This window comes from Phyllobates terribilis, unplaced genomic scaffold (assembly GCF_046119375.1).
Source record: "Phyllobates terribilis strain yellow unplaced genomic scaffold, ASM4611937v1 Scaffold_2__4_contigs__length_985480577, whole genome shotgun sequence".
Classification (NCBI taxonomy): Eukaryota; Metazoa; Chordata; class Amphibia; order Anura; family Dendrobatidae; genus Phyllobates; species Phyllobates terribilis.
In genome coordinates, this window is record NW_027362762.1 from 3,381,514 (window position 1) to 3,396,123 (window position 14,610).

The 14,610-nt window shown below is 44.7% G+C and overlaps 1 protein-coding gene across 1 annotated transcript; it reads left to right on the top strand.

Moving 5' to 3' along the window:
- Nucleotides 1-10,761: 10,761 nt before the first annotated feature.
- On the top strand, nucleotides 10,762-11,718 carry LOC141242709 (olfactory receptor 4D1-like). Its single transcript, XM_073668859.1, has one exon. The coding sequence runs from the start codon at nucleotides 10,762-10,764 to the stop codon at nucleotides 11,716-11,718; it is 957 nt and encodes a 318-aa protein (XP_073524960.1).
- Nucleotides 11,719-14,610: the final 2,892 nt, after the last annotated feature.

Genomic DNA, 14,610 nt, shown 5'->3' on the forward strand with positions numbered 1-14,610 from the left:
GGATTATTTCTAATTCTCACAATTCGAGGGTCATGTTGCAGGTAGTGCAGCAAGAAGGCACTCATGTGTGTTGCGCATCCAGGAGCACCAAGTCCCTGTTGTGTTGGTGGCGAGGTAGCAATCATGCTTCCTTCCTCTGTCCTCTCCCCCCAACCTCGCACAACAGAAATGTGATCAAGGTCTCCCTCATCTGATGAGTCTTCCATCAGTTCGTCCTCCACTTCTTCCTGGGCTCCTGCACCTTCCTCACTAGTTTGGCTGCTACCATGCGCCCTGGTAAAATCATCTCCCCCACCCTCACATGCCTGCCGCCTTGGTGCTGCCGACCGTCTGGACCTTGCAGATGTTAGCCCTTCCGCATACAACTCCTCCTCCTCTACTTCCTCCACCTCCTCTTGTGCCACCACCTGACTCCGAATTCTGTTTAACATGTGCTCCAGCATGTAAATCACCGGAATAGTCATGCTGACAATGGCATCGTCAGCACTAAACATCTTCGTCGCCATTTCAAAACTGTGCAGAAGGGTGCATAGGTCCCTGATCTGAGACCACTCCTCCAGCGTGATTTGCCCCACCTCTGAATCTCGTTGGCCCAGGCTATACGTCAGAACGTATTGCACCAGGGCTTGTCGGTGCTGCCACAGTCGCTGCAACATGTGCAGAGTTGAATTCCACCGGGTAGGCACATCGCATTTTAGCCGGTGAAGTGGCAGGCCCAACGACTTCTGTAGAGATGTAAGTCGCTGATCTGCGGGATGCGAACGGCGGAAGTGAGCACACAGCGACCGTGCCCTCTGCAGAAGGCCATCTAGTCTGGGATAGTGGGCTAAAAATTGCTGGACAACCAGGTTCAACACGTGAGCCATACAAGGCACGTGTGTGACATTGCCCCGGCGAAGGGCCGCACCCAGGTTTGCAGCATTGTCGCACACGGCCTTCCCTGGTTTCAGGTCCAGTGGAGACAACCATTCATGAAATTGGTTCTCCAGAGCTGACCACAACTCCTCAGCTGTGTGACTCACATTTCCCAGACATTTCAATGTAAAAACCGCCTGATGACGTTGAGCCCTACTGCCAGCATAGTAAGGAGGTGTGCAGGATCCCTTCTGCGCAGTTAGAAAGCTTGTGGCATGACCAGACAGGCTTTGGGTGCAGGTGGAAGACCGAGAGGAGGTTGAGGAGGCAGAAGCAGTGGAGGAACTTTGACATAAAGAGGATTGACGCACAACTCGTGGGGACGGCAAGACTTGGACAGCAGCCCCTTGTCCTGCTGTCACCATAGTTACCCAGTGCCCAGTCAGCGACATGTAACGCCCCTGTCCATGCCTACTCGTCCAAGTGTCTGTGGTGAAATGCACCCTGTCACACACAGAGTTTCTCAAAGAAGCGGTGATGTTGTGTGCGACATGCTGGTGGAGCGCAGGCACACCTTTCTTTGAGAAGTAGTGCCGACTGGGCATCTGGTACTGGGGCACTGCGACGGACATAAGGTCTCGAAAATCCTCTGTGTCCACCAGGCGGAAAGGCAGCATTTCTGTAGCCAAGAGCTTGCAGATGGTGAAATTCAACCTCTTAGCTTTCTCATGGCTAGGAGGAAATGGTCTTTTACTTGTCCACATCTGAGGGACCGAGGGCTGGCTATTGTGCTTAGACGGGGTTGATAAGGGTGTCCCCGGCAAACTGCCGGTCTGTGAGGAAGATGCAGGCGGACATGTTAGGTTGCCTTGATCCAAAGGTGATGCTATCGATGTCGGACAGCGCTCAAGACCAGCTGGTGTTACCACCTCCAAAGAAAATGATGACCTGCCAATCACGCTGGCTGTTGCGGGTAAAGAGGTGGCAGGTCTGCGCCCCAAAACAGGTGTGACTCCTGTCCCCCCAGTCACAGAGGATGAAGAGGCCGCGGATGCACAAGATATGGCAGACGGTGGTTGGCCCGGCCGGCTAGGCCGCATTGTAGCACACTGAGCTTCCCACTGCAACTTATGCTTCATGTCCATGTGCCGGTTCATGCATGAAGTACTCAAACTATGTATTTTTTGGCCTCTACTTAGCTTTTGCTGACAAATGTTACAGATAACACGAGTTGGGTCATCTTTATCGATCTGAAAAAATGCCCAGGCTATGCAAGGCTTAGCACCCATGCGACCTGAAGAGCCACCACGACTTGTGGTGAGAGGCAGAGTTGTGTTTGAGGATGCAGTTGTTGACGTGCTTCCAGTACTACGTCTCTGTCCAGGAAGGCGCAACCTGACCTCGTCGTCACTAGCATCTTCCTCCACCTCCTCTGCTGACCTCATCTCTTGGCTGACTGTGGGTTGACAGTAAGTGGGATCTCCGACCTCATCATCATCACCCTGTGCGTTATCACACCCGTCGTCCTCAGAGCCAACCTGTTCCTGCCCTGACAAAAAACTAAAGTTGTCGCTCCAATCAGGTATTTGAGTCTTATCATCGTCTTCCTCATTGTCTCCACCAACAGGAGTTACAGTTTGGGAATGAGGGTCTACATTATGGTCAGAACCTTCTGCGTCTGGTCCTGGATCCGACTCATAAAGATTCTGGGCATCAGTGCAGATCATTTCCTCGTCTGGATTCACAGAAGCGCTGGAGTCGACCTCTGATTCCCAGGCTATAGTATGAGTAAACAGCTCTGCAGACTCAACCATCTGTTCTACCTCATACTCAGACGGGCAGCTGGAGATTTGGGAGCTGTGAGGAAGCAAGTGCGATTTGGGTGACACCTTTGAGGACTGGAGTATTTGTGATGTTGAAGTTGATGTGGAGGAGAGCCCACTTAAAGGAGCACTTGATATCCGTTGAAGCACCTGCTGTTTTTGTGCCTCATCTGGAATTTGTAGCGATTGGCGTGGCCGTAAGAAAGGGATCTTATCACATTGTCCGCTAAAAGAAGTAGACATTTTAGTTTGGCTGGAAGATGGTCTTTCTTCTGCACCTACCCCACGGACACAACCTTTTTTCCCCTTCCCAACACGCCTATTCCCCTTTCCACCAGCAGCAGGCCTTTTTCCACTCATTTTGGTGGTTAACTAATTCACAACTCTGGAGTTGTTTGCACAAAAAAACAATGGATGGTAACCGAGCAGAGCTGAGTGGCCAAACTGTGGTATTAGGCCAAACTATTGGCTGGGTTAGATGCAGAAAAAAATTATTTTTAATTTGCAACCTGATGGAGGTCAGTATAGATGGACTAATAGACCAAGTCCCACACACCGCTAGAAGCCCAAATATTTTTTCAGAGCTAGATGCAGAAAATTTTTTTATTCAATTTGCAACCTGATGGAGGTCAGTATAGATGGACTAATAGACCAAGTCCCACACACTGCTAGAAGCCCAAATATTTTTTCAGAGCTAGATGCAGAAAAAAATTATTTTTAATTTGCAACCTGATGGAGGTCAGTATAGATGGACTAATAGACCAAGTCCCACACACCGCTAGAAGCCCAAATATTTTTTCAGAGCTAGATGCAGAAAAAAATTATTTTTAATTTGCAACCTGCTGGAGGTCAGTATAGAAGGACTAATAGAACAAGTCCCACACACTGCTAGAAGCCCAAATATTTTTTCAGAGCTAAATGAAGAAAAAAATTATTTTTAATTTGCAACCTGATGGAGGTCAGTATAGATGGACTAATAGACCAAGTCCCACACACTGCTAGAAGCCCAAATATTTTTTCAGAGCTAGATGCAGAAAAAAATTATTTTTAATTTGCAACCTGATGGAGGTCAGTATAGAAGGACTAATAGAACAAGTCCCACACGCTGCTAGAAGCCCAAATATTTTTTCAGAGATAAATGAAGAAAAAAATTATTTTTAATTTGCAACCTGATGGAGGTCAGTATAGATGGACTAATAGACCAAGTCCCACACACTGCTAGAAGCCCAAATATTTTTTCAGAGCTAGATGCAGAAAAAAATTATTTTTAATTTGCAACCTGATGGAGGTCAGTATAGATGGACTAATAGAACAAGTCCCACACGCTGCTAGAAGCCCAAATATTTTTTCAGAGATAAATGAAGAAAAAAATTATTTTTAATTTGCAACCTGATGGAGGTCAGTATAGATGGACTAATAGACCAAGTCCCACACACCGCTAGAAGCCCAAATATTTTTTCAGAGCTAGATGCAGAAAAAAATTATTTTTAATTTGCAACCTGATGTAGGTCAGTATAGATGGACTAATAGACCAAGTCCCACACACTGCTAGAAGCCCAAATATTTTTTCAGAGCTAGATGCAGAAAAAAATTATTTTTAATTTGCAACCTGATGTAGGTCAGTATAGATGGACTAATAGACCAAGTCCCACACACTGCTAGAAGCCCAAATATTTTTTCAGAGCTAGATGCAGAAAAAAATTATTTTTAATTTGCAACCTGATGTAGGTCAGTATAGATGGACTAATAGACCAAGTCCCACACACTGCTAGAAGCCCAAATATTTTTTCAGAGCTAGATGCAGAAAAAAATTATTTTTAATTTGCAACCTAATGGAGGTCAGTATAGATGGACTAATAGACCAAGTCCCACACACCGCTAGAAGCCCAAATATTTTTTCAGAGCTAGATGCAGAAATTTTTTTTATTCAATTTGCAACCTGATGGAGGTCAGTATAGATGGACTAATAGACCAAGTCCCACACACTGCTAGAAGCCCAAATATTTTTTCAGAGCTAGATGCAGAAAAAAATTATTTTTAATTTGCAACCTGATGGAGGTCAGTATAGATGGACTAATAGACCAAGTCCCACACACTGCTAGAAGCCCAAATATTTTTTCAGAGCTAGATGCAGAAAAAAATTATTTTTAATTTGCAACCTGATGGAGGTCAGTATAGATGGACTAATAGAACAAGTCCCACACGCTGCTAGAAGCCCAAATATTTTTTCAGAGATAAATGAAGAAAAAAATTATTTTTAATTTGCAACCTGATGGAGGTCAGTATAGATGGACTAATAGACTAAGTCCCACACACTGCTAGAAGCCCAAATATTTTTTCAGAGCTAGATGCAGAAAAAAATTATTTTTAATTTGCAACCTGATGGAGGTCAGTATAGATGGACTAATAGAATGATGCTATGCCCAAAAGATTTTACTTCACTAGGTGCAGTAAAAAAATTGGTATTCTATACACAGGTGGTATATCTTGCAGCACAGATAGGCTACTCCACTGACTAACACACTCTGCAATAGGCCAAAAAGGATTAGCTTTGCTAGATTCAGCCAAATGCTGTGAAAAAAACTTGCACAGCACTGGCACAGACCTGCCTGGCAAAAACTGATAGGAACTGATGTAACCTAGTCCTGAAAAGGACTGCAATTACAATTAGTCTTTACTCCCACAATCTATCTATTTAAGAGCACAGACCTGCTTGATAAAAGTCGTAGGAAATGCTGTAACCTAGTCCTTAAAAGGACTGCAATCACAACTATTCCCTACTCCCAAGCTATCTGTATATTTGTGCGAAAATTGGCTTGAAATTAACAAGGTATAGCGCACACAGCAACAGCGGTGCCGTCTAACACGCAGCTGCAGCAGTGAGAAAATGGTGGCGACGGGGAAAATGGCTTGGTCTTATAGGGCAAGGACATGTGACATACACTGCCAATCACACATGCCCTTGCTTGTGTGAAAAACAGCAGTTCGCTCCGTGTGTGCGCTGCTGATAGGCTGACAGATTGCACCTCCCCACTGTAAATGCGGGAAAGAGAAAAAAAAATGGAGATCTTCATTGTTCCTGCAGAGATCCATCCCCTGCCCCTCCCCCCGCCCCGCTGTACACTCAAACTGCGTATTAACATTAATTTTCATCATTACTGAGAAAAAATCCAGTTATGATTTTGGTGCAGGAACAGTTATCGAACATAACCTCGAACAGCCGAATTTTTCTCAAATTGTTCTTGTTCGCCGACCGGCTCGAACACCGCCCAAAACAGCTCGAATTTGAGATTGGCGAACAGTTCGAGTAGAACAACGCTCATCTCTAATCCTCATCAATCACACATTAAAAGTTCCCATCGAACACTAGATCACATAGATAGTCAGCCACCACGACAAGGTAGACTCTTCTGGCCGGGCCCTACTCTACTCTAGCCTATTAAACATTTCTTTACATATTCAATACTCTTTTTAGATATATTTATTTATTTTTCTTTAAGGGAATAAGTCACATATATTTTTTAAATGATTAATAATACCACATACAAGGGACAAATACGGTCACACCATGGCCGGACCGCATATTACCACCACACCGTGACCAAATAATACCGCATATAAGGAACAAATACCACCACACCATGACCAGACCACATATTACCACCATATAGTGACAAATAATACCACATACAAATACCACCACACTGTGACCAGACCACAAATTACCACTACATAGTAACCGAATAATACCATATACAAGGAAAAAACACTACCACATCATGATCAGACCACATTTTACTACCACATAGTAATGAATAATACAGGCCGGACCATATATTACCACCACACAATGACCAAATAATACCACATACAAGGAACAAACACCAACATGCCATGACCAGACCACATATTACCATTACATAGTAACCAAATAATACCACATACAAGGAAAAATACGGCCACACCATGACTAGATACATGTTACCACCTAATGGGGATCGAATAATGCCACATACAAAGAACAAATACCATCACACCATGGCCAGACCACATATTAAGACCTAAAAGTGACCGAATAATGCCACATACAAGGATCAAATACCCTCACACCATTGCCGGACCACATATTACCACCACATAGTGACCGAATACTACAATCCTGATCATTAATAAAAAACACAATACTAATATTGCCATAAGTACCATAATACACAGGAGCTATGTACATAGTATACAGTATATTGTGTCAGTGTACAGATAATACAGTGATCACCAGTTACATTATATACAGGAGTTCTGTATATAGTGTATAGTGTACAGGTAATACAGTGAACACCAGTGACATTATACACAGGAGATCTGTGTGTAGTGCATAGTGTACAGGTAATACAGGGATCACCAGTGACGTTATACCCAGGAGCTCTGTATATAGTGTATAGTATACAGGGAATTGTAGCACCGGCATCTCTGCCTTTCGCCCCCCTCCCCCGGCAGAGATGCTGACCCCCTTACTGTTGCGGCTCCACTCCTCTGCCTGTCGCTCCTCCAGCTTCTTCCCTCGCCGACTCTGCCTGGGGTGCATGCATCTCGTGCAGATCTCCGGACACTGTGCTTAGGGTGCGCGCGTTCTCCCTATCTCTTAAAGGAGCCACGCACGCCGTCCTAAGATGTCCTTGGCCAGTGGCCGGAGGCCATCTATTATTTAAGGCACCTACACCAACATGGAGGTGTCTGAGCAATGTTTTAAGTTTGTTGCTTAACTCTGTTGTTAGTTCTCAGGTCCCAGTGCTGCCCAAAAGCCTATCAGCCATGCCCGCCAGCCTGTCTATCTGGCATGCCCCCCAGAGTGTCTATTAGCCGTGCCCACTAGCCTGTCTATTAGCTGTGCCCGCCTGCCTGCCAGCCGTGTCCACCAGCCTGCCTGCCAGCCGTGTCCGCCAGCCAGCCTGCCAGCTTTGTCCGTCAGCCTGCCTACAACCGTGCCTGTCTGCCTGCCCTTCTGCCGTGCCAGTCAGTGCCTGCCCGCACTTCTGCCGTGCCAGTTGGTGCCTGCCCTCAGTCCTGTGGGAGTCGCCTGCTCTCACACGAGGTAGGTCCTGGAGTAGCATCTGGTCCACCTTCCCGTTCCCTCCTTGGTTCATGGAGTCGTAAAGCCGCTGTAGAGCCAGGGTCGGTCCGGGTGAGACCCTAGTTATGACCCTCCGGTCCCTCCTTGTACCACAGCACAGTGGTTCCACGACCCGGCACCGTAACAAGAGTGCAGTGTTCACCAGTGACATTCTACAGAGGAGCTCTGTACATAGTATATAGTGTAAGTGTACAAGTAACACACTGACTCACCATTGACGTCTCTAGATGAAGTCCTTCATCTTTGCTGTAACATTGTGTCTCCCTGCAGAGTAAAAGGCCTCCCTCCTCAGTTTATCATTTGCTCTCCCCCCCTCAATTCATCATCATTTGCTCTCCCCCAGACACCATCCTCTAGTCATCAATATTTGCTGTTCCCCACCCCCCAGTCTCAATTCATTATAAGTTTCTGTCCCCCACTCTCCACCCTCAAGTCATCATTTGCTATTTCCTACCTTGTCACAATTCATAATCATTTGCTCTCCCCATCACTTTCAATACATAATCCTTTACTCTCCCCTACCCTCAATTCATCATCATTTACTCTACTCACCGCCCACCTGTAATTCATCATTTACTGTCCCCGTTCCCCATCCTCAATCCATCATTATTTGCTGTCCCCTGTCCCACACTCTCAATTCATCATCATTGTGCCCCCACAAAACCATTTAATTAATTTCATCTGTATCTGTATGTATTTATGTTCATGTATATCTCTGTATGTATGTGTATTCATGTCTCTGTATGTATGTGCCTGTGCATGCATGTCTCTGTATGTATGTGCTCCATACATGCATGCATCCAGTGGCATAGAAACTGCTATGGGGCCCGTGAGCTGGGGGGGCCCCAAAGCAGCGGGGGAACGAGGAGGATAGACGAGTATTGTATTTACGGGGGGAGGGGAGGTTGCGGAGGAGTGGGCATACACAGTACCCGCTGCTGCAGCTACCACGTGTGCCTGCTGCTAAAGCAAAATTAATATTCCCTCTTCTCCACTCCCATGGGCATGGAGAAGAATGAATATTCATTCTCTTTAGCAGCGGGCACGGAGGAGCACTGAGCTGCGGCTCCTGCTGACAACGCCCACTACAAAAGAGAATGCATATTCACTCTTCTCCTCGCCCATAGTCCTGGCGTGGAGAGGAGTGAATATGCCAGCAGCTCACATCAGCGTCTGAGAGCGCGTGCTGCTCAGATGCCGACATGAGCTGCTGACAGGCAGGACGCAGCAGCACTGGAGCAGAGTGAGGAAGGAAGGATTGGGGGATGAGGGGGCCACACATACCAGGATTGGGGGATGAGGGGGCCACACATACCAAGATTGGGGGATGAGGAGGTCACGTATACCAGGATTGGGGGATGAGGAGGCCATGCATGCCAGGATTGGGGCAAGAGGGGTGTCATGCATACCAGGATTGAGGGATAAGGGGTGTCATGCATACTAGGATTGGGGGATGAGGGGTGCCATACATACCAGGATTGGGGGATGAGGAGGCCATGCATACTAGGATTGGGGGATGAGGGAGGCCATGCATACCAGGATTGGGGGATGAGGGGTGCCATGCATTCCAGGATTGGGGGATGAGGGGTGCCATACATACCAGGATTGGGGGATGAGGAGGCCATGTATACCAGGATTGGGGGATGAGGGAGGCCATGCATACCAGAATTGGGGGATGAGGGGTGCCATGCATGCCAGGATTGGGGGATGAGGGGTGCCATGCATACCAGGATTGGAGGATGAGGGGTGCCATGCATGCCAGGATTGGGGGATGAGGGGTGCCATGCATGCCAGGATTGGGTGATGAGAGATACAATGCATACCAGAATTGTAGGATGAGGAGGACATGCATATCAGGATTGGGGGATGAGGAGTGCAATGCATATCAGGACTGGGGATGAGGGGTGCCATGCATACCAAGATTAGGGGATGAGGGGTGCCATGTATACCAGGATTTGGGGATGAGGGGTGCCATACATACCAGAATTGGGGATGAGGGGTGCTATACATACCAGTATTGGGAGATGAGGAGGCTATGCATGCCAGGATTGGGGATGAGGGGTGCCATGCATACCAGGATTAGGGAAGAGGGATGCCATGCATACCAGGATTGGGGGATGAGGGGTGCCATGCTTCCAGGATTGGGGGATGAGGGGTGCCATACATACCAGGATTGGGGATGAGGGGTGCCATACATAACAGGATTGGGGGATGAGGGGGGCCACACATACCAGGATTGGGGATGAGGGGTACCATGCATACCAGGATTGGAGGATGAGGGGGCCATGCATACCAGGATTAGGGGATGAGGGGTGCCACGCATACCAGGATTGGGTGATGAGGGGTACCATCCATACCAGAATTGCTTGATGAGTGGGCCATGCATACCAGGATTGGAGGATGAGGTGGCCATACATACCAGGATTGGTGATGATTGAGCCATGCGTATCAGGATGGGGAAATTTACCAGTAGCTGCTGCATTTCCCACCCTAGACTTATACTCAAGTTAATACAATGACAGGCAAGAAAATTAGACAGTCAGCTATCAATCAAGCTAAAAAAGCTGGTGCTAGATGGGTAGTCAGAGAGAAAAGCTTCAAATTTAATGTCTTTTATCTAAAAATAAAAACAAAACAAAACATACAAATTGGAAAGAAACTAAAGTCAGTGAAAGCAAAAAAAGAACATTGTTCTTCACTAATGAGCTTATTAGCAGCAGATCTTCAGTCCCCGGTGTCTTGTCCCTTGGCATTTACTGATTATGATCCGTTGGAAGTTCATATCTTAAGTAAAACTATAAAAAACCATCATAGGAGAAACAGGTTGCTCATAAGACAAACTTATTTCTGGCTCGCAGATATGTTAATTGATGGAATATTATTCTTGATTTATTCTTTGAAATATTTTATTTTAGAGAAAAAAATTTCAAAAAATATGCCAAAATTATTTCCATGATGAAGAATGTATCAAGAGTCGGCTCTAACTTTGTTTTAATTGGACTTGTAGAAATGGATAATCTGAAGTATCTCTTTTCTGCGCTAGCCCTGATTCTGTACATAGCCACCATGATATTATGTTTTGCCGTCATCTGCGTTGTCTGGACAGAAGTCAAGCTTCATGAACCTATGTATATTTTTATAGGCAACTTGGTCTTCAATGTCATAATTGGCAGCTCAGCCCTCATGCCCAAGCTAGTAATTGATTTGTTTCTTGGATTGAAAACTATCGATCTCCCTGGTTGCCTCGTTCAGTCCTTCTGTATTGAAAGTTTTGCTTATGCTGAAATTTTAACTTTTACCATCATGGCCTACGATAGATATTTATCCATTGGACAGCCATTGAGATATCCGATTCTGATGACCATCGAGAAGGCTCTCAAGTCTATCGCTGTTATTTGGGCCATCGTTTTCATAAACCGAATTGTAGGGGTGGCGTTGGCTGCACGATTAACCCTATGTGGGGTGACAATCAACAACGTCTACTGCGAGACCATGTCACTCACTCGTCTGGCTTGTGGGGATACAACCATTAATAATGTCTTCGGCATAACCAGCACTCTCTTAGTGGTAATCTCTTCCCTATTGACTGTAATATATTGCTACTTAAGGACACTTTTTTTCTGCCTCAAGATTTCCGGATCAGCCTATCAAAAAGCCATCCACACACTTGTGACGCACATTGCTGCCTTCTCTACCTTCATGGTGCCGACTTTGTTTGTTGGTTTCCGGTACAGATTAAACAGCGGTCCTCTGTCTACAGCTACACATGTCATAATCTCCATGACCGAAATTACTGCCTCCATCACCCTAAATCCTCTGATATATGGAATAAGGACAGAAACTCTCAGAATCAAACTTTTATCGAGTTTCCAGAAAGTCAATTTTTTAAAATTTTTGTCAAAATCCAAATAAGAGATTTGTCATAAACTGAACATTCATATGCTATAACTTGTATGGATATCTATAGATGGCACCCCCTATATGGTTTACTGTCATACAGTGTACAAAGGATTATAGTATTTGTTTCAAAATTGTTGACACCAAAACTGAAATATATTCTGAAAAATTCAAAAATTTGTTGCAATTGGGTCTAAAGGAAAGGGTCCATGGCAAGAAGACTATGGTCGCTACTCTCATTCTCTATGATGGTTCTTGTCCCTAAAGCTCCATCAACAGGTTGAATAGAGGCTAATGATGTCTCCCACCACAAGGAATATTGCTTTGCCTACTTGTGCAGCCTTTTTTCCGTTGCTATATTGTCACATCGCCCAATGCCCTGACAAATGATATATTGCTCACCAATTAACAAAGAGGCTGGGTTAGGAAATCTACTGCACCAAAATGGTATGTGTGATATTACACATCCATGGATGAAGGGTTACCACTAGTCACAGGCAAGAAATGTCCTATCAAAAAAATGTGCAGAATTGTACAATAGCACAAACTGCACATTAATGGTAGAAGTAGTAATACTCTTCGGCATGGTAGGGGACCCTAAGGATTTTTTTCCAGTAAAACAAGTTATTCTCTATTCATAGGATAGCATATAACTTTTCTGATCACTGAGGGTACCAGAGTTCAGAACCTGAGATTGGGGTTCTGCAATCTCGAGAATGTGGCTCTGCAGTCCTGTCTTGAATGGAGAGGTGGTTCTCTTGCTCGAGAAATAGCCGGAAAACCCGTTTCTGAAATATTAAAACTGTGTGTTGATAAATGTGAACCGTGCACCCTATTTTTACACATATTTTCGTGGTTTTGCAGTAATTGACATATGCCTTGTTGTACATATATAAGGCTCCATGTCATGGTTTAAATATAACGTATCACGTGACAACTACTGGTAAGTTTTAATTGCAATATAATGCCTGACCGCAAAGAGCGCTGTTAAGAGGAAACACATGATTCATGTAGAAATGTTTCATACAATCATTTTACAAAATAAAAAAAACGTTACATCCACATCTTACACATCTTACATTTTTCTAATTGTGATTTTCTCTGACAACAACACAAAGTAACAAGTATTTGTGACGCGTAAAGGAAAGGATACAAGGTTTTCTAAATATTTTAAATACATAAATCAGAAAATTGAGAGGTGCATTTGTGTTCAGCCCATGAGTCAGTACTTTGTAGGACCATCTTTCGTTTAAATTCCCGCTGCCGTCTTTTGGAGTCTGTCTCTCCCACCTTTCTCTGCTGCAGTCTTTTGGGGTCTGTCTCTCCCACCTTTCTCTGCTGCAGTCTTTTGGGGTCTGTCTCTTCAGCTTTCTCTGCAGTCTTTTGGGGTCTGTCTCTCCCCCCTTTTTCTGCTGCAGTCTTTTGCGGTCTGTCTCTCCAGCTTTGCACGTCTAGAGGTGACATTTTGCCCCTTCTTCTTTGCACACTCGCTCTCGCTCAGTGAGATTGGATGGAGACATCTGTGATCAGCAATTTTCACGTCTTGTCACAGATTCTCAGTGGCATTTCGGTCTGGACTGTGAATGGATTGTTCACACACATGAATTTACTTTGATCTAAACCCTCCATCTCCACAAATTGCCAATGACATTAATAGAAATCCCAACATTTTTTTAAATATATCAATGCCAAAAAGAAAAAACTGAATGGTATCGACCTCTTAAAAGATAATATTAAGATAATTATAGAGGACAAAGAAAAGGCTGAGAATATTAAACAGGCACTTTTCATCCATGTTCACCAACAGACCATCTGTTCCAGGGATCTTTCAACAGGGCAAAAATTCACTGCCTGATATAACTAATTTAACACAAAAAGAAGAACACCTGCGTCTGAGCAAATTAAACATTGACAAATCCCCCAGCCCAGATGGCATTCATCCACGGATACTGAGGGAATTGAGCTCAGTAATTGACAAACTGCTGAATCTCATTTTCTTAGACTTCCTTGTAACAGGGGTAGTGCCACAAGATTGGAGGATAGTCGATGTGGTACCGATATTTAAGAAAGGTAAGAAGTTCTATCCAGGTAACTACCGTCAAGTAAGTCTGACATCAGTAGTGTGCAAAGTTTTTGAGGGCATCATAAGAGATGACATGCAGAGTTGTATCACAAAGAATAATATGATAAATGATAATCACCATGAATTCATGAAGAATAGGTCATGTCTAACCAACATGTTGGGTTTCTATGAGGAGGTACATGCATATCTGGATGTTGGTAATGCAGCTGATGTGATTTATCTGGACTTTGCAAGGGCATTTGATCCTGTACCACAAAACAGCCTTATACTGAAGCTACATAAGCAAGGAGTTGGGGGAACTACAGTATATGTAGATGGGTAAGGAACTGATAGTGATACCATTTTTTTTGTATACACCTTTTGAACATTTTTGCAGTGTTTATTTTTTTATGGCTTGGGTCGTTATGGATGTGGCGATAATAAACGTGCACTTTTTTGTGTTTACTTTAGTTTACATATAAAACAGCATTTTTAGTGCCCAATATTTTTTCATGCTTTATTTTATTTTTTATTTTTTTTACAATTTTATTTCCCCCAATTGGCTACATACAGTAATATTGTCTTACAATTAGCATCATATAGTAATAATGGAAAACATCTTGTACTAATGTGCCCCATCCAGGTCCCCATCCTGTGGCTATGTGCCCCATCCAGGTCCCCATCCTGTGGCAACGTTCCCCATCCTGGCGCCCATCTTGTACTAATGTGCCTCATCCAGGTCCCCATCTTGGGGCTATGTGCCCCATCCAGGTCCCCATCTTGTGGCTATGTGCCCCATCCAGGTTCCCATCTTGAGGCTATGTGCCCCATCCAGGTCCCCATCT

Bases quoted from the DNA above. Each gene is read 5' to 3' on its own strand.
- LOC141242709 (XM_073668859.1), top strand. From the start codon at position 10,762: ATGAAGAATGTATCAAGAGTCGGCTCTAACTTTGTTTTAATTGGACTT.